The sequence below is a fragment of the Neomonachus schauinslandi genome, chromosome 10 (genome assembly GCF_002201575.2).
Source record: "Neomonachus schauinslandi chromosome 10, ASM220157v2, whole genome shotgun sequence".
Lineage (NCBI taxonomy): Eukaryota > Metazoa > Chordata > Mammalia > Carnivora > Phocidae > Neomonachus > Neomonachus schauinslandi.
Window position 1 is genome coordinate 32,156,315 of NC_058412.1, and position 18,600 is coordinate 32,174,914.

Below are 18,600 nucleotides of genomic sequence, written 5' to 3' on the forward strand. Positions count from 1 at the left end.
CGACCCCCAGCCAGACGTGGTCAGGCAACTGCAAGGCAGGAGAGATGAATGGGGTGGGGGGTCAGGGGTTGGTGTCAAAGCCTGTTCGTTCAGATAAGTGGCTTCTGGTTGCAGGAATCAGAATGACAAGGTCTTTATCAAGAGAGCAGACTGTGAACAGCAAGAATTGATGTTGCAAGTCACTTTGAGGAGGCTCCCCTCTGCCTTTGGGGTGCGTGTATGTGGTGGGGGGTGGCTGTGTTTTCTCCTCCTTCCACCTCTTTGGATTATGCTGAAATGTTTCTCCCACTGTAAACAGTGTACAAAGGCCTTGCCTGGGGAAGAAAAGCCCCCCACGCCTCCAGCATTGATTTGTAAGCAACCACTAAAACTGTATTCACAGCGAAGCAGCCGGCGCCAACAAAAGAGCTACTGGATCCAGTGATGGCTCATTGTTTGCAGAGCAGCTCGGATGCCACTCCACACAAAAGCTGCATCAGAGGAGAGACTCCAGGCTTACAAATAAGAGTGCCGAATCATTCTGGAGCCCTTCAGCACAGTGTTTCCCTCAAGGTTTCGTAATAAGCAATTTAAGAGAAAAACAGCTCAACAAGCCAATAGTCTTTTCAGAAATATCAGCTAAAGCATATCCAAGGGCCAGAAGATAATTGCCAGTTTCTCCTGCCCTCTTGGACTCCCACCCCTGTGTGGCTGGCCTGCCTCTTTCAGAAACAGAGTTGAAGCTACCTGATTTAACATTTTATCCTGCTACCACTGACATTTTTAAGTTGATGGATATTCTAGAGTTGCCTTGCCTACCTACCAATATGGCCCCAAATAGTTTTCTCTCTATAACTTACTATAACCCCTTCTTCCTCAAGCCCTCTGCTTTTCCTCTTTCTCAGTTAGCATCATGATTATCAGCTAAACACCTTTGAATCTTTGGCTTCTCTGGAGACTTGAGTTCAAGCAGTCAAAGACCCACCAACTAGTTGGATAGCTCTGGACAAGTCCTCTCACTTCCCATGTGAAATTGGGGGATTTGGGTAGGTGACCTCTATCTCTGGAACATGGAAATACTGAAGGGTCCTCTGAAGGACCCTTTGTTTTCAGCAATAGATGTCAACTTGCTTTCCCTGGTCCTACTCCTTGAAATTTAGGGCTCTGACTTTAATCAAGTGGACTATCTGCCTTACAGTACCTGTTAGATAAATTGGGTAATTACGCCAACTCGGCTAAAGCTCATTTAAGACATCTAACGCTTAAGACACACCATCGGGGGTCACATTAACTAACTTCAGTAGCTGCTCTTCCTTGCTTTAAAGTAGATATTAAGAAAGTAAAGCTTTCACTAAGAAATTTCACTAAGGAAAACTGATAGACAAGGCCACTGTAAAATACAGATTTGCAGATCCAATTTGCACATACAAAAAGAGTATTTTATGTGTACAGATACATGCATCTGAGTATCTGCATGTCCTGTGCATATGTATTCATTATACATGAATTACATATGTCTGGAACTTTTTGAAACATGGCATATGTCTGTGTGAGAGCATGTATTTATACAGATTTTCTTCTAGATCAGACATAGCTGTATGATGTAGTGAAAACAGGCTTTTAATCCAGTTACATGTGGATTAAAAAACACTGACACATAAATTCATTCATTCTTTTCCCACAAATAACTTATCATTGCTGAATACTGCCTTAAGTGCTAGGGAAATAATGGTTAACAGGACAGATTTGCTATTTTTTATTTTTTATTTTTTTTAGATTTGCTGTTATTTAAAACAAAAAAGGACTTTAATTTAGATTCTTACTACTTCTTAGAGGACTTGAACAGATCTGTACCTACCAATATAGCATAACATACTTTAAGATAAAATGGGACACAAATGTCTGAAGAAAACAGAAATAAAGGATGCTTTCAGACATCTGAATTGAGTGAATTTTGACCAGTTGGGCAAAAAAAACAAAACAAAACTGAGTAAGCTTTCTGATGGCGAAAGCAAATAAAAAAATATTGAATTATACACTTAGGATTTTCTAACTGCCAAAGTGATAAGAATTAACTTGCTGGAAAAACTTCTTTTCTTTAAACTAAAGTAGGAATTGATCATGTTTTCTTTATAGTGAGTGACATCATGAATAATTATTATAACTCTAAGGAAAGATAAAATAACACTTTTCAAATACTATATTTTAAAGATAAAAATTAAAACTGTAACTAAATTATAATTCAGTGAAGTCCCTTTTGAAAAGGGCTCTGATAAAAAGTTAAAGCAGCTTTACTTTCTTAATATCTACTTCAAAGCAAGGAAGAGCAGCTACTGAAGTTAGTTAATGTGACCCCCGATGGTGTGTCTTAAGCGTTGGTTGTCTTAAATGAACTTTAGCCGAGTTGGCATAATTACCCAATTTATCTAACAGGTACTGTAAGGCAGATAGTCCACTTGATTAAAGTCAGAGCCCTAAATTTCAAGGAGTAGGACCAGGGAAAGCAAGTTGACATCTATTGCTGAAAACAAAGGGTCCTTCAGAGGACCCTTCAGTATTTCCATGTTCCAGAGATAGAGGTCACCTACCCAAATCCCCCAATTTCACATGGGAAGTGAGAGGACTTGTCCAGAGCTATCCAACTAGTTGGTGGGTCTTTGACTGCTTGAACTCAAGTCTCCAGAGAAGCCACAGATTCCAACATATGATTTTTACATGAAATGCTTTGTCATCCATGTTACATGCACTCTCTATCACAATGAATATAAATATTTTAGCTGTATACTAGAAAAAGGAACGAAAACCAAGTTGGATGACAGCAGTGAGGTTCACATCTCCTGTTAGAGTTTAAAATAATTGCTATTCCTCTTAGTTTAAGCATGCTAGTGATTCAGAGCATGAAAAACCTACCTGAATAACTAATCATACCACCAGGAAACAGCAGGAGCTCAAAAAGAACAAAAGAAAAAAAAAAAAAAAGGATGGGCATTGATTCTTTTTATTTCTGAAGACCTGACATGATTTCTAGCAGTAGATATAACTACAGTTCCAAGATCACAAAAAGAATCTAGAAGTGCTTCTGGCTTCCTCATGATGGGATTAACCTTGCAGTGACAGATCCTGTCCACTTTCCACAACTGGTATTCTTTCTGGTCCTTCGGCACCTCTGTCCAGTGCTTTCACACTCAGTTCCAAACCCTTAACTTCACAATGTGTAACTGAGAGTGAAGGACTCATCAACGTTGTCTCTTTCTCCTGAATTAACTCATTTGAAATCTGGCCACTTAAGCCCTGAATTAAGATGGTAGGAGGGACACCCAGGGTTGCGCTAAAAGCTTACAAGCTTTGGACTGACAACAATGGGGCTTCCTATTCTAGCTGACCACATGCTAGTTGTGTGACCCTAACTAAATATGTTTATGTAAGCACCCTGGGCCTCAGAGTTACCAATTCAGGAAAAAAAAACCAAAGAAACAAAAAAACAACTTACCTCAGGGTATAGCTGTGAGGGATAGAAATAATATAAATAGAGGATTGGCCATGTAGAAGACAGTCAACAAATGATAACATTATTGAAGCAGAACGTGAGCCATAATTTCATACACAGGTATTTGATAGACTTTCTTTAAGGCTGTTGTACCTACTGAAAAACCAGCATGAAAATAACACCCTTGTTCATGAAATGAAAAAGTCAGCTTATGATTTTTAGATAAAGGATAATTAGGAATCTGTATAGTCACATAAGAAACAGGGCAAAATGAAAACTCCTACTAATCTCTAGCACCTTCTCCCTCCACTTTGCTTGCCCTTTCTTCCTTCCTTCCTCCCTTCCTTCCTTCCTTCCTTTCCTTCCTTCCTCCTTCCCTCCCTCCCTTCCTTCCTTCCTTGTCTTATAGTTATGCTGAGGCTGTGCCAAACTTGACCCAGCAGCATTTTCCCTAACTGCTTAAATGGGATTTTCAAATGACCCAGGGTTAACACATTAAGTAACGAGAGTGTCTCCTCCGTAATGATGTTCAATAACAGAAAAGATGCTAGAAAGATTCCTGCTTAGACCCGGTTGCATGGCAATCCCGTGAACTTCATTTGAGGCACCATTTTTATTACTTATTATTTAGGCTTATGGAGTGGGTCAGTCTTCAGGTTGACAGTATTTTCTAGTGAATTATTTTCTGGGGCACCATCGAGTTGACAGTTTCTGCTATTAAATAATTCAATTTAATTGATAGCACTATTTCTCCACATAGCATGCATGGATGATGACCTGATGATAGAAACATCCCCCAAACCGAACTAGCCTCCAAGTTGGTTTGGTAGACTTGGGAGAGCATGCCCTCGTTATGTGGCTGAAGTCGGGTCTCTGGCTATAATCTACCGAAGCAGGGTGAGTGTGGACAGGCCAGCTGCATCTACCAGCCTGGCCTCGTGTTGAATGTCTGCCCTTCTACTGTAGAGGATTTCGCAGGGCTTTCTGATTTCCAGTTAAGGAGCAGGAAGAAAATTAGGCATTTTCAAAGCATCATCTCACTTCGTTTTTTTGAGGCTACCTTTGAAAACTATCCTCCCATCCCTTTCCTTCTAGGAGGATAGGTGTGAACCGGATGCTGCTATTGTGCTAAATACCTAACGTAAGAAAGCTGGGTGGGTGGGAAGAGTAGACGTGTCCATGCCAAAATCAGTTGGGCCACGAAGCACAAAGTCATCAGGGATATCACAGAACGATACCGGCCACTGACAGAACTCCCAAATTTCAATACTAGATGGGATCTTAGAACTCACCTAGTCCAACCCTCTCATTCTGCCGCTGCTGAAACAAAAATTCAGAAAGGTGAAATACTCTGTCAAAGTTTTACAGTTGGTCAAAGACAGAACCAAGACCACAAAAAGTCTTTTTTTTTTTTTTTTTTGCCACTTTGAGGTGTTCCTTCGTTATGAGAACGCCAATAGATGCTCTGTCAGGCAAACTCTGTATCAGAAGTAGTAAAAGAATTTCAGAAAAGACTTTGGTGCTGGATACCTAAAATTATCAGGGAAAAGAGAGGGCAGTGTGTTGACTTTCTTTAAAGAATGTCACTAATTACTGGGCAGGAGAAGACTATGGATGCATTAGGCAAAGGCTTCCCTTGGTACTTTAGGGAACTGGCTGGTATTCTCCATGGGGGCCTCTGAATGAGGCTTAAGGAGACTGAATGAATATTAAAGGAAAATAGCCCTTCATATTTTAAGCTGTGGCTCAATTGTCCAAATGAATAAAGATACATGCTAAATAAGATAATGTGCATGTCCCTGTGTGTGAATTGTGTGTGTGTGCACACGCATGTCTGGGCATGTGTGTCTGTGTGTTCATGTGTGTTTGCGTGCACACATGCATGTCTGTGTGTATCGGAGTGTGTGTGCATTTGTGTGTTCTACATGTGTGTCCCTGTGTGTATGCACGGGCACATACTCAGCCCCCGGCTACAGCAGGTGAGTGCACTCTTGACACTGGAGAGAATTCTGGGCTGATTTGTATTGTCATTTACCAGCTTTGCTTCTTGAGCAAGTTACGTTGTTTTTTTTTTTCGTTGTTTTTCTGAACCTCAGTTTCTTACCTATAAAATGGTGTGTGTGTGTGTGTGTGACTCTCACTATAAAAGGGAAAAGCAGTGTGTTTAGTCACTTAGTCATTTTAGTAATTAAACTGAATTGACTCTATTCACACAAGATTTGGTTATCTTTTATTGTAGATTCTTCAACAAGATTGGCCTCCCAAAGAGCCAATTGTGATATCTAAACTTATCGACAGCCCTCATGAAAATATGAATTGCCTTGATTAATCCTTACAGCAACTCCATGAGTGAGGAGCAGTTATCTCTGCTTTACATCTGAGGGAACAGAGATTGAGAGGGGAGGTAATCTGTCCTGAGTCACCCAGAGAATTTCTGGAGATCTGGGACACAAACACACACCTGACTCCAAAGCCAAGCTTGCAACCGTTCTCCTTCACCTCACCACGGCCCAAGACTGTTGGTGGTTGTGCAGTCGGCAGCATTGGTATCTGGTTCTCTTTACCCAGCTAATGTTTGCCCTCTTCCTTGACACATCCGTTTCTCCTCTATATCCCGGCTCATCCACAATTTCTTAAGGTCATCCCTCCATTCTGCCTGGGTGGCTCAGTCGGTTGAGCGTCCGACTCTTGGTTTTGGCTCAGGTCATGATCTCAGGGTCATGAGACCCAGCCCTGCATCGGGTTTGGCACTCAGCGCAGAGTCTGCTTGAGATTCCCTCTCCCTCCGCCCCTCACCCTGCTCCTGCATGTGTGCATGCGCACGCTCTCTCTCTTCTAAAATAAATAATTTTTTTTTTTAAAGGAGGACTTGGGGACAATTCAAACTGGACATACAGTGAATGCTAGCCTCACTTGTCAGTGCATCTGCTGACACATCTTAGAAGCACCTGATGGTACTGGACTCGCCTCGCAAGCATCTGACAGCTGCCTACCTGGCTGCAGGCTACTGCTCCTGGCGTTCTACCCAGGAGGCCACCGAAGGAGAACCGCCGGAACAGGACTGTTGGATCCCTACCGAATCCCCAGAGTCTCATGAATCCTTGAACTCTTCAAACATTAGACTCTACCATTTGGGTTCCCAGAAACAGTACGGTCATCGGAGGCCCAGATACTGGGCTATGAAGTTTAGGAAAAGCAGGGGAACAAAAAAACTGCCGGGGCGGGGGGGGGGGGGGGGTTACCTTGGAACTAATTTAAATATAATCAGTGAAAAACAGAAGCAAAATCCTATTTCCAAAATTATTATTTTTGTTTAGCAAGATACATAGACTCAATTTCGCACAGAAAATTCTGTAGGGAAAAGCCTCTCAGTAGAGCTGTTTAAAAGCAATTTAATATTTTTAATAAGGCAAATGGTTCTGATTCTCAACTCTTTAGCCATGAAATCTTAAAATCTAATGAAAGTCCGTTTTCAATAAATGCTGCTTTACAAATTTTATTGTCCATTTAACAACTAAAGAATATTAACATTCTTTAGACACTTAAATTTAATCATAATGACAAATATTGAGCTCTCTAACTGCCCTTCATGTGATTTAGTGCCCATAAAATATGGGTTTGCTTTTCTGATATTTTGCCTCAAAATTGTAAATAAGGTCAATTTACCCAGCAGCCTGCAAATTTCTGAGCAATTTTGTATTATCCCCAAGCAGTCATTTAGAAACATAAAACACAACATACTGCATGACAAATAAGAACACTTGAGAGGTTTTACATTTCATTCATTAACAACAGTTCTTCAAAGGATTTGGGCAAGAACTTGTCCCATAGAGAGAGTGCTGAAACCGTGGTACCAGAGAGGTGACAAGACCAGCATCCCTCAAGGAGACACAGGTGGCAGAGGTGGGGAGCAATTTTCCTCATTTTGAAACCTCTCTCTCTTAAGGGAAGTAGTCAGCCCATTGGACTGGTACTTGGTAGATTAGGACTGAGCGCTCTTCCAAAGCGAATACTGCCTCACCAATCAATGCTCAGGTTCTAGAAGATAAGGATAATCATAACACCTATGACCCACGATGTGGAAAGGATTTAATTCAACATTATATATGGAAGTGTTTGCAAACCCAAATCCGCCCCTTTAAAGTAAGGGAGTATTAACATCTTTAGCATTGTTTCACTCTATACCTATTTTGACCAGGATCACAACTTTGGTCTTGTGCCTGGCATAATCTCTCTCACTGTTTAAAGCTGCCCTTTGCCACCATAAAATGTCTCCTCTGGTCTCTGGGAGTTACTAGATGTGTAAATAAAGCAACACAAACCCACTCCACTGCTAGAAAACAAACTGCATCATTAATGGGTCTGTCGATGGTGTCTTCTTGGCCACAGCCCAGTGCGGCCCCTACACATACTTCTTGTCTCTCTCCACAGCTTTGTTGTTCTCCACGACAAGCTCACCATCATACATACACTTTATTTCCTTATTTGCCTTATTCGCTATCTCCTTCAGCAGGATGTAAGCTCCACTTGGGTAAGGCTGTCTTTCTGTTTCACGCGCTGTTGTATCTCTTCCACCAAGCACAACGACTGACATATAGAAACATGAATTAATGATCTCCAGCTTGTGACCATTATATAAATGCTCATATATCTTCAGCCCAAGGAAACCTGGGAACCATTGGGAATGGTTCATTAAAGTTTGTGTTGCTTTTAATGTTTTTAATGTGCTGATTCTGGTATATGAAAGCTCATAAAACAATTTTATTATTTTTAATGTTTTCAACTGGCCTCATCAGCCCTTTCTTATTTGAGCCAGTTTTGTCCTTTTAGTTTTTGTCTCTGTGAAGACGGAGTATAGCTCGTATCTCAGATACTAATGTTAGATTTCTAGAAAAACATAGGCCATAGTGAGGGAGTGCTGTAGACTGACTGTGGCCCCCCCACCCCCAAATTCATATGTTGAAACCTAGTCTCCAATATGATGGTATTAGGAGGTGGGGCCTTTGAGAGGTGATTAGGCCATGAGGACAAAGCCCTATGGATGAAATTGGTATCTTTATAAAAAAGACCTCAGAGATCTCTCTTGCTCACTCTTCCATGTGAGGACACAGTAAGAAGACAGCTGTCTATGAACCAGGAAGTGGCTTCTCACCAGACACCAAATTTGTCAGTGTCTTGATCTTGGATTTTCCAGCCTCTTGAGCTGTGAGCTTGTTTATACACCACCCATTCTCTGGTATTTGGTAATGGTAGCCCAGAGGGACTAAGACAGGGAGTTTTCCCCTCCCCTAAGTAGAATTTGCGGGTAAACTCCAAATCTATTCTCCAAGCAGTTTCCCACCATTTAATGTTCATAAATTTCCTTTGCATACTCAATCTCAAGAAACCAAAGTGTGATTATAAACAGCACTAATAATAAAGAGGCATGAAAGTTTTACCACCCTCTGTTCCCACCGTGCGTCAGAGATCTGTCAAATGGTTCTGTGGCAGATTGGAAAGAGGGGGTTGGGTTAGGAGTCATGGCTCAACCACCAGTGATGCTGGCTCCGTACTTTACGGTGGGAATCACTATTTTAAAAGTTCTAGTTTTGTTCATTAGTTGCAACAGAAGATGAACCTGTGGGGAATGTTAAAGAGAAAGAACGAGTAGAGATAGAGCAGAAGAACTGGGGGGTAGTGGAGCCCATAACGGTGTTGCTTTCATGTATCTTGGAGAGAGACTTTCCTCTGTCTTTATAAAATCACACAGACAAGGGACAAGGTTTGACAATCCAGGAAAAAGACGCTTCTTTCTGTTTTTAATTCCCTCAGGTCTCTGACTCCTTGAGCTTGAAAACAACTTCATTTTTGTAGGATTTTCCTTAATAAGACTCTGCTTGTAGAGGAAGAAACAGAATGTGATTCTATTTCCACTTCTAGAGCCAGTGCAGAGGCTTATTTGTTAGACGTTGTTGAAGAGTGTAAAATGACACAGATGGGAGTGGTGAAGGGTCTTAAAGTCCCCTCATCCCACCTGGGAGTTTGCTGCCTCCTTTGTGACCTTCACTTGGCCACTTCTCCTGCCTTCAGGGAATTTTCCAGACAAAGCCTCGTGATTGGCTATCTGTGAGGTAGAGACAACAAAAGCCTTTAAATTTATCTCGTCTATTTCCAGAGAGAAAGACACAGCGTAGATGGAGAAGAATGCCACGTTTGAAGACATTTGCTTCATCTAGAAAGTCTAAATCAGTCTCCGAAATGTGCAGGTGTGCTACAAATACATTTATTTCCCTTTTCATTTTACCCTGGAAGTTCTCCGGTGCTTTGACACAGACCAAGTGATCACAGTGGGAAAAGCAAGTGCAGTTTGGGCGGTGGGAATTGATAGCATGCAGAGAAAGGCACTCACCAGCACTGACAGTGATTGCTTCAATAAACTGCTCCCTCCAGCTGTTTGTCCCCACCACAAGGGCTAAGTTTGTCTTCTTAATAAGTTTGTCCACGGTACTCTAGAAAGGTTGGAAAGAATAAGATAATAACTGCTGGGTTGGTTAAGGCCTCGGGAAATCTAAGGCCTTGTTAATTCTGAAACCCCAGAGTTCTACAAGGGATGGCGGATGTTAAGCTCGGAACAAGTGTTGACATCAAACACTGTCACGATTATGCAAACAAGCATAGTCCTTGCTTGGAACCCTTCTGAAATAGAAATTTCTTCATAGCAGATATGAGCTTCCTTCACTGTCTAATGGCCAAGGAAGAATGGCCTCAGTGTTTAAGAACAGCAGATGTTGCAAAAGCCCACCCCTTCCCCTTGAATGCTTTATGGATTGGCTTCTCTCCTGGCTTCATCTGTAGGATGCTGCCTACAACTGAATTAAGATATGACCTGCTCAGCATTACATATCTCGGAATAGCCGCAGTTGGTAGATAGATTATGAAACTAAAAACCATTATTATTGTACTTTTGTTTGTCAATGAAATGCAGCCAGACAGCAGAGCCCCAAGGTTGCTCCTGCATGCTCATCAATAAATAGATTTTTCTTTGGCTACTGATTTTGTCAGCCAGGCAGCTGTTAGAGAATTCACTCTAACTCTACTTCTGTTGCAAGCAAGAAAAGACGAGATGAGAACAGGTGAATTCATAGGGCTTAGGGCCCATGGCAATTGGCGTAGCTCTGAATTTCCCCATGCTTTACTCTTCTTTTTAGACTTTATTTTCTCTTTAGACTTTTTTTTCTTAGACTTTTTTTTAAGCACTTGGTTTTATACAATTAGCACTCTCTAGCTTTCTAAATGTCAGTTAAGGGAACAACAGGAATAGCCAAACGTTCACAGGAAAACTAAGCAAGCAGATGCACCCAAAGCGCTACCACAAATCATAGTGACTAGAGGGAGAAGGGTCACTTCCAGGACATGAGGCCGCTCTTCCCAGAGAAACTACCACACGGACTAGTCTACCACACATCTACACTTACTGTCAGAGCATCCTCGAATTCCCACTAATTGCAAAGAGGCAGAAAACACATATTATTTGTCTGAGGTCAAACTCTGTACATGTTTAATGCAATGTACCTGAAATGACTACGGTTTGGGAATAGAGCAAGTTATCAGCAAACTGGGAGCAAGGAAAATGGGATCTGAGCAGCCTGTATGGAAGGCCAAAGCTCAATCAGAATGTTAAGTGGGTTCGTTCAACAAGGGTCGTGTGAACATAGAGATGATAAGCACCAAAAGGCCCATCTCCCACTGGCCCACTCTGTATTTTCAACATTCTTTGCTCAGTTGTTTCCTCAGGGTGGTGACCTCTCCACTCTGAGCCTGTGTCTCGAAATGCCAGTGCCCCTGATAACAGCTCTGTCACTGCTCTTGGCCACGATAACTTGAAGCACATGACAAGCATGTCTTTTCTCTCTGGCCTCAGCCCCATTTCATCAAGCACTCTGAGTATCTTGGCTGATGCCAGTTCAAATTTCTGTGAAGAATGTAGCAAGAAATGACCTTGATCTTTCTTAAATGTCTTGAAAACGTGGAACAGGCCTCCCCAAGGGAGCCCTCTGTTCTGATGCCAAGGCAGAGAATCCCATCACCTGGCAGATAAACAATGAAGAGAGAAACTGCTGTAAGAGCTCAACACACAGACTTGCCTCAAGAAATCTCTCTAAAGAACAAAGTTTTAAAATAAATGAAAGTTAAAATTTATGTGGAGGAAAAACCCAGGCTAGATTATAAACTTTAGTTCATGTTGACCCTGGGGACTATGGGATAGCCTGGATTCTACCTGGGACTTAATTTGCATATGCATCCTCCCTTGACCTATGGGAGGAGGGGGACTGACTAAGATGAATTTGAACTTGGACCTGTTCATCTATATTCTCCTGGAGGTTTCCTATATGCCAATGATCAACTCTCACTGCCCTAGACCTGGAAGTGATTGTTGTAACCTCACCCTCAACGGTGGGTATTAGGAAAGTCAAGCCCTTAGTCACAACATAGTAAAGAACCCAGTGGGCAAAAACAGAGTGGGACATTGTGAGGTATCACCCAGATTTGGGTCTTCAAGCAGTTCTGAGAGCTTTGAAAAAGGTCTTTAAAATAGCTATGGTCTAGAAAAAGAAATTTCTTAAAAGGACGACATAATATCAAAATTGATATTTGAGGGCACCTCAGGGACATGCTCCCAATTTCCCTTTTGTGTTAACAGTAACTACTGATGAACTTCGAGGAGGTGGGAGGAAATAGTCTATGGGAGCTATTCTAGGAAGATAAGAACCCTGAATAAGTGAACTTAGGTAAAGAGACTGGGGGACTTTGAAATGTTCAGGCCATTGGAGTGGTTACCAGAGAGAACTCTGGACCCAAGAAAGCTTTGCTGCCTAGGAGACTGTGCCCTGCCATGCCCAACCCAATGCTTCCTCCAGAAATTTCTGTGATTGCTCCTCTTAGTCATGGGTACGTGGAAGGGGAAGGTTGAGGGTTGTCCCATAAGGGAGAGAACACACAATTATTCCCCGTGAGAGCCCTGGGGGTGGGAGCAAGCTTGCACCAGGCCCTCTGATTCCAGATGAAAAGAGGGTGAATGAGGAAGAGGGAGGTTGAATACGTCTGGACAGACTGGTCCATAGAAATGGACAGTCTGAGTCATCTGTACCCCGCGATCACAGGGAACCTGTGTGTGTATGTGTGCCAGTCTTACGTGTGGAGTGAGGCAGGTTCTAGATCGAACAACAGCTGAGCTCTGATAGTTGGGGTCTGCCTAGAAAGCACTGGTCCTGGTCTTTACCCCTGCTCCTTCTTTCCGTGGGAATGAGTGAAAGAAACAGTGATTTGTAGCAGCCTGAAGGGGGAAGTTTAATTGCATTTTTATCTTAAAAATTCCACTTTGATTGCAAAAGATATTTTTTCTTTCTACCTGTCTCCTATCAGGCACCTCACTTTGTGGACCAATTTTAAAAAATAATTAATGGATCCAGCTAAAGGAAAAGAGACCACTGATATGAAATATCTAAGATAAAATACTGAGGCTTTCAAGTTTCTGGCCTGCTTCTCTCTTTTGAGATCCTCATTCTGGTTTTGCAAAGAGGAGCAGAGTCTGCTTTTGAAAAATAAGTGGGGAAAATACATCTGCCATCTGGGTTTGTGGTTCTGGAAAACCAGAGAACAACGTTCCTTTTCATGTCCCACTGCGGAAGTCAAGTGTGGCTCTCCTGAAGGGTCTTCTCAGACATCAGGGCTGTGTGCACGCAGTGGGATGGAAGGTGGGATAGGGGGCAGAGGGAGCACCTAAGATGGACAGGAAGTTTCACCTCAAAATGCTAAGCTTACCCTAAGGTCCATCTGATTAACTTCTGAAAAATTACTTTCATCACCCAGAGAACCAGGAATCCAATTTTATCAGCTCAATTGTAAACTCTCTGGTTATAGGCACTATATACCTTCGGTATGTTGACTGTGCTAATAGGTCCTAGGATCTGAAGAGGACTAAATATAAATGAGAACTTGTCAATGGGATGGATGTGCTATAGGGAGAGCTTACCATCTCCCCTCCACAACAAAAGCCTCCTGATTGTCAGCAGTGAGGATGCTTTGCTTCTGATAGATTTATTCCCTTCTTCAAATACAGCCTGGTCCCTTCCACACAGAACAATCTCTTGGAATCTACCTTTGCTTCTTCCTTGCTATCCCCTCGGACAACGTCCTCCCTTTGGGGCACCCCTGACCCTATGCTGGGACAGATGACACCCTCTGGACCCTGGTTCTGATACTGTTTGGTTTGCAGGACCTCTTGGTTCCCTACCAACTTTCCAATTCTAGTTCTGCTCTGAAAAGCTTCTCGGTTAATGAGCCAGTTCCCGAAATTGCTAACACTATGAATAGTCTTGGTTCCAAGCTAGGCCTGGCCTCCCCTGTGGGCAGTGTTGGTAAGCATACCTTGAATTCATAGGATTCTTCAATGATCACTTCCAGCTTGGTGTGTTCTCCCAGAATGGGGCGCCCCATTTCTGCAATGCGCCTCTCCTCTTCCTCTTTGCTGGTCAGTGGTTGCCTGTCATCACATTCCTCTGTGAAAGGGAAGGGCAAGAAAGTTAGCAGTGTGCTCAATCCTCTTTGGAAATCCCTGTTTTCTGCTACAAGAAAACCAAGAAGGAAGGAAGCCCTGATGACCCACTAAAAGTCCCTCGGGCGAGATCATCAGTCGAGGGGAGAATTGGACAGAGGCTCTGGGCAGGTCAGGCAGCACATCACTGTTGTGCTTGTTGACAGCAAGTGGATATGATGACCCACAACCTGAGCATAAGCCAATGTGCAGATCAGGAAAGCAACATATAGACGCATGTCACCGAGAAAGTCTCTGCCTGCACACTGTCCCTGTTGAGGGAATCACCTAATTGTCCCCTGTGATGCTGGGTCATCTGGCTGTTTGCACACATTCCCTTAGCAGGTGACCAAAGGAACCACAATGAAAAATGCTACAGTCACACAAGGGATGGAGGAATCTGGCCTCTTCCTCTCCACTTTCTAGAGGCAACAGAAAATGCCCCAGGGCCCACGAGTTGGCGGAAGGGAAATTCTGATCTTAGCCAGAGCCCCTGTTGCAAGTTAAGAAGCAAAACATCCATTCCATTTCACCAAGATGCCTGTTTGCTCTAGTGCTTCCTCTCTCTGGTGGAAAGTTTGCATTTGTTAGGAAGACCTTGACCACGTTCATCTTAAAGTAAACAGGGAGGGCAAAGGTGAGGCCTTTGGGAGTTAATACTACTCACCATGTAAGCGTGATTATTTCCAGAACCACCATGTAGCTGACACTCCAGGAGAGGCTAGTGGGTGTTAAGAAAATGTTAATGGACTTGAGAGTCCATTAATGAGAGGAAGCTCACAGTTGGCTCCTCTCTGTGTGAAGATCATTAGGATAAATCCCAGACTGAAAAGGCCATGCACATGTGAAGGGCAAACAATGTTCCTATAATCACGCTACCTCCTTATCCTTCAGGCCCAGGATGCTGGAACGAGACAGGCTACTTTCCCTCAGAGTCAAGTCAAATGTACTTCATCTCCAAGGAAGTAGTATGGTGGTATGGAAAGACCTCAGCCCTGATGCTTTTGCTTCTAGAACTTTCCAGGCAAACTGCCTGCAGTAGGAATCTGTTGACTGAGGAAAACATGAGAAAGGGAGGGACTTCTAGCCCACTCTTCTTGCCTTTTGCCTTTAGGCATCAGCTCTGTAGGAGTCCACACCTCTCATTCCCTCCAAAGACATGGTTTCCCTCTGCTGAGGACCTTGCTGTGGTGGTTCCATTTGATGCTCTAGCAAATTTTGTAGAGAACTGGTTCCTAGGCAGGTGGTTCACTGCTAGGGCACAGAGCAGAGGGGCTAGGGATACAGCTAGCATTGTATATACCAAGTGTCAAAACCTACCCAAGGCAGAAGCAGAATGGAGCATATTAATTAATTCTTTAGTATGTACTCAGTAGTGTCTTCCTAAAGGAATATTTTAGAATCTGCTTTTCTATTCCCAGTTTTTACGGGGCTCCAAGGAAATTAGATAAAGACTAAAAAATACGTGATTTTGAACTGGCCAGAAACTGCTGAAAGTTAGTATATGCAAAGGAGAGGAGATTACTTTTAACTGTAAAAGTAGTAATGTGTTTTATAGTAGGCTCGGGAAGTTATGACCCAAGAGAGGGCAAAGTGTTACAACTGGTGTGCGTAGGATTTGTCCTTGAAATTATGTGTAGTCAAGGAAGTGAGACGCTGGGATATGTGATGTCCAATCTACCCAGTGCTCAAATCAATCATATTGTGATTCCCACTGCTTTCTGATCCTTGAACCCAGGATAAGGTTATTGGTAGTTTCTTAGCAGCAGGTCACATTAGTGTCTTTGGTCAAAACCTTGGCTGAACATGGATGTCTTAGAGATGTACATCAAATGAAAATTATTTTTCCAGAAGAACAACTGGGCTTATTTTTGATCTGCAAAGCCATTGGGAGAAAATATTTATCATGGCTTCCTTTTCTGTAATTTACTTATAAATGGTAAGTTGCTTTAAATGGGGTTCAAGGCAATTTAGGTAGAAAACTGGGGAAATTACAAAAGAAAGGTGACGTGGTAGCAGTGTTTAATACCATATTTCACAAAATGAAATTATTTGGAACATGGTATTAGATAAATGGACATGGTAGTAAATGAAATCAAATCACAGTGATTAAAAAGGTTATTCCCTTTTTAATCATCTTTCAGTCCTTTGGATCAGGAAGAAATGCTTTGTTTGGTACCATTATGCCTGTAACTAGTTCCTGACATTTGTTCTATGCATATAAAGATCCTTTGTTCATTGTTCACATGGGAGGTGAGGCAAAGAGATGGGACAACTTCTAGTGCAGCAAGGTAAGGGCTGAGGGGTCAGGGTGGGGAAGCAGCTTGCTCTGCCTAAGGGAGTCAGGGAAGGCTTCAGGAAAGAGGACATATTTAAAATTGGCGTTGAAACCTGCAGAGAAGCTTGCCAGGGGAAGGTGGTGCTAAGGTTGGGGTAGGAGGTGGTAGAGTAAGAAGGGGCATTCCACAGACAGAAGTCAAAGCACAAAGGCATAATGTCATGGAGGGGTCAGGACTATTTTCACTTAGTAAATGTCACGAACATCTAAGGGAGAATTCTATGTAATGGAGAGGAGACAACTGGATCGTTGCTCTACAACGATCCTGATAAATTAGTATCTATGGTGCAGATTTTTGATACTGGCAAAGAAGAGAGCTGGGACTATGTTTTAAAAAGTGTCCTCTCTTTAGTATCTTTTATTGATTGGGGAAATAGTTGAACACCATTTTTTGGGATCCTCTATTATGTTTGTTTCCTTTTCACTTTATTTTTGTTTGTTTTGCTTTGTTTCCTTTTCACTTTGAATGCTGGATCAAATGCAGTCCATTTCACTCTGGCCACGTCAGTTTCACCTCCTTATTTATGCCCCAGTGACAACATGCTGCCGTTTTAGTTTTGCTTCTCAGACAGAAAAGTCATTCTCTGTTTCTGTCTCTCCATACAGATACATGTACGCTTTTTAAATTCACCATATTTTACTGAGAAGTTGATAATCAATCACATAACATCACGGTCTTAACTAACTAACACAACCTAAAGATCAAATGGATAATTCATACCCCCTGTTAAAATCTGTATTGACAGGACATAAAACCAGCCTGTGATAAAACCACCAGTAGAGGACGTCCCTTCTTTTGAGTAATTGATTTTGCAAATGACAAATTACAAAAGCTAATAGGTACCTGGGATGTCTGAAAAGGCTGCTGCTAATGCTTTCTGGCTCGGCTGCTTTTTGAAGCAGCAGGGCCATGAGAGGGGAAGGGCTCAGAGGGAGAATCCCTATTAGAAAACAGAACAACCACATGCAGATCTGCACCTGAGGAGCTACTGTTGCTATTCTTTCACGTCGTGGCAATCTTTAATCTTAACCAACAATGTCAAATTCGGAAAGGGGTACAAGGCCAGCGGTGGGACACTTTGCTCAAGGTTATTTTAATCCTTCACTCAGATCTGTGCTGTGACAAGTCTGAGAGTAGAGACCTCTTGACAGTGTTCAGCACCTGACTGGCCTTGCTGGTTAGAGCCTAAGGAGACTGGTCTATTTATTTCCACTAGGAATATTCTGGAACAAGTCTGCAGTCAGGTCTTGGTATCATGATTATTGAGTAGGGAAGTGGCATGTGAGGATGAGCAAAGGAGGAAATGTTTCTCCCACCATGGCCAGTGATGGCAATGGGGATGACTGAGGAATGACCATCCCTGTCCTCACGCAGACTTGGAGATGCTGCCTGGGCTCTAAGCTTACAGTAGACCCAGGATGGTTGTGTGATCCTCTAGTCACCCTGGCGATGTTCCCTCTGAAGAACCCCCACAGATGTACTATCACCCATGCATATGTGGCTAACATTGCCTGGAGGCAAGAGGGCAAGTTCTAGAAAGAAGTACAGCTTGCTTTTAAAGAAACGCCATTATACTTGGAAGGAAAGACCCGTGTTTGAGGAGGGAGATTTGCAAGAAATCTGGAATCTATTGAAACTTGAGAGCGAGAGGTCATGGCGGTCAACCTTCTCTGCAGGCCCGTGCTGCTCCCTCCACCAGGCCTCCTGTCCTGCGTGGATGCGCGTGTGTTTTGTTACGGACCCACCACGCTCGGAGCTTCAGAGAAACCACTGCACCATTTAGCAATGTTCTAGTGGGGACACGCGCCAAACTGTGCTACTTTAATGTCTAAAGACTTAAAGGACACTTGAAGGCAGTTAACTTCAAGCAAATTAAACCGTGGTTTTCAAGGACCATGATGCACTGAGTACCTGCAATGATGATTACAGTAGAGGGAATAGGATGTTCTCTAGCATGAACTTTCCGGAAGACAGGTTGGCCTAGCGAAAAGGACAGGCAGAAAATCGTTAGAATGGACTGCGTTGGTTTGCTACCAGAGCTCTGCGGAATTAGTCGGCTAAACATCGCACCCAGATGCCCACATCACAAGCAGTGTTAGTTTGGGGTTGAGTGGTTAGAGGCCACTCCTATGGAGGCCACAGAAGTGAGCAAATAAATGGGTCAAGTGTGCTATGAGCCAAACCAGGTTATGTGAATGAACCACACACTCCTCAAGAGGGGG

The 18,600-nt window shown here is 42.8% G+C and overlaps 1 protein-coding gene across 7 annotated transcripts in view; it reads right to left on the reverse strand.

Annotated features, from left to right (window-relative positions):
* SLC8A1 (solute carrier family 8 member A1) overlaps window positions 1-18,600 on the reverse strand; it is a 314,201-nt gene that overhangs the window by 38,331 nt on the left and 257,270 nt on the right. For 2 of the 7 annotated variants that reach the window (XM_044919007.1, XM_021697752.1), the window contains 3 exons: window positions 18,290-18,358; window positions 13,874-14,004; window positions 9,855-9,954 (listed from right to left, as the gene is read on the reverse strand). In XM_044919007.1, the coding sequence (XP_044774942.1) occupies window positions 9,855-9,954; window positions 13,874-14,004; window positions 18,290-18,358 (300 nt within the window). Of the gene's footprint in view, window positions 1-9,506; window positions 9,512-9,850; window positions 9,955-13,873; window positions 14,005-15,408; window positions 15,419-18,289; window positions 18,359-18,600 lie in introns of all 7 variants that reach the window. The other 5 variants (XM_044919009.1, XM_044919008.1, XM_044919012.1 and 2 more) reach the window with 4 other exon arrangements.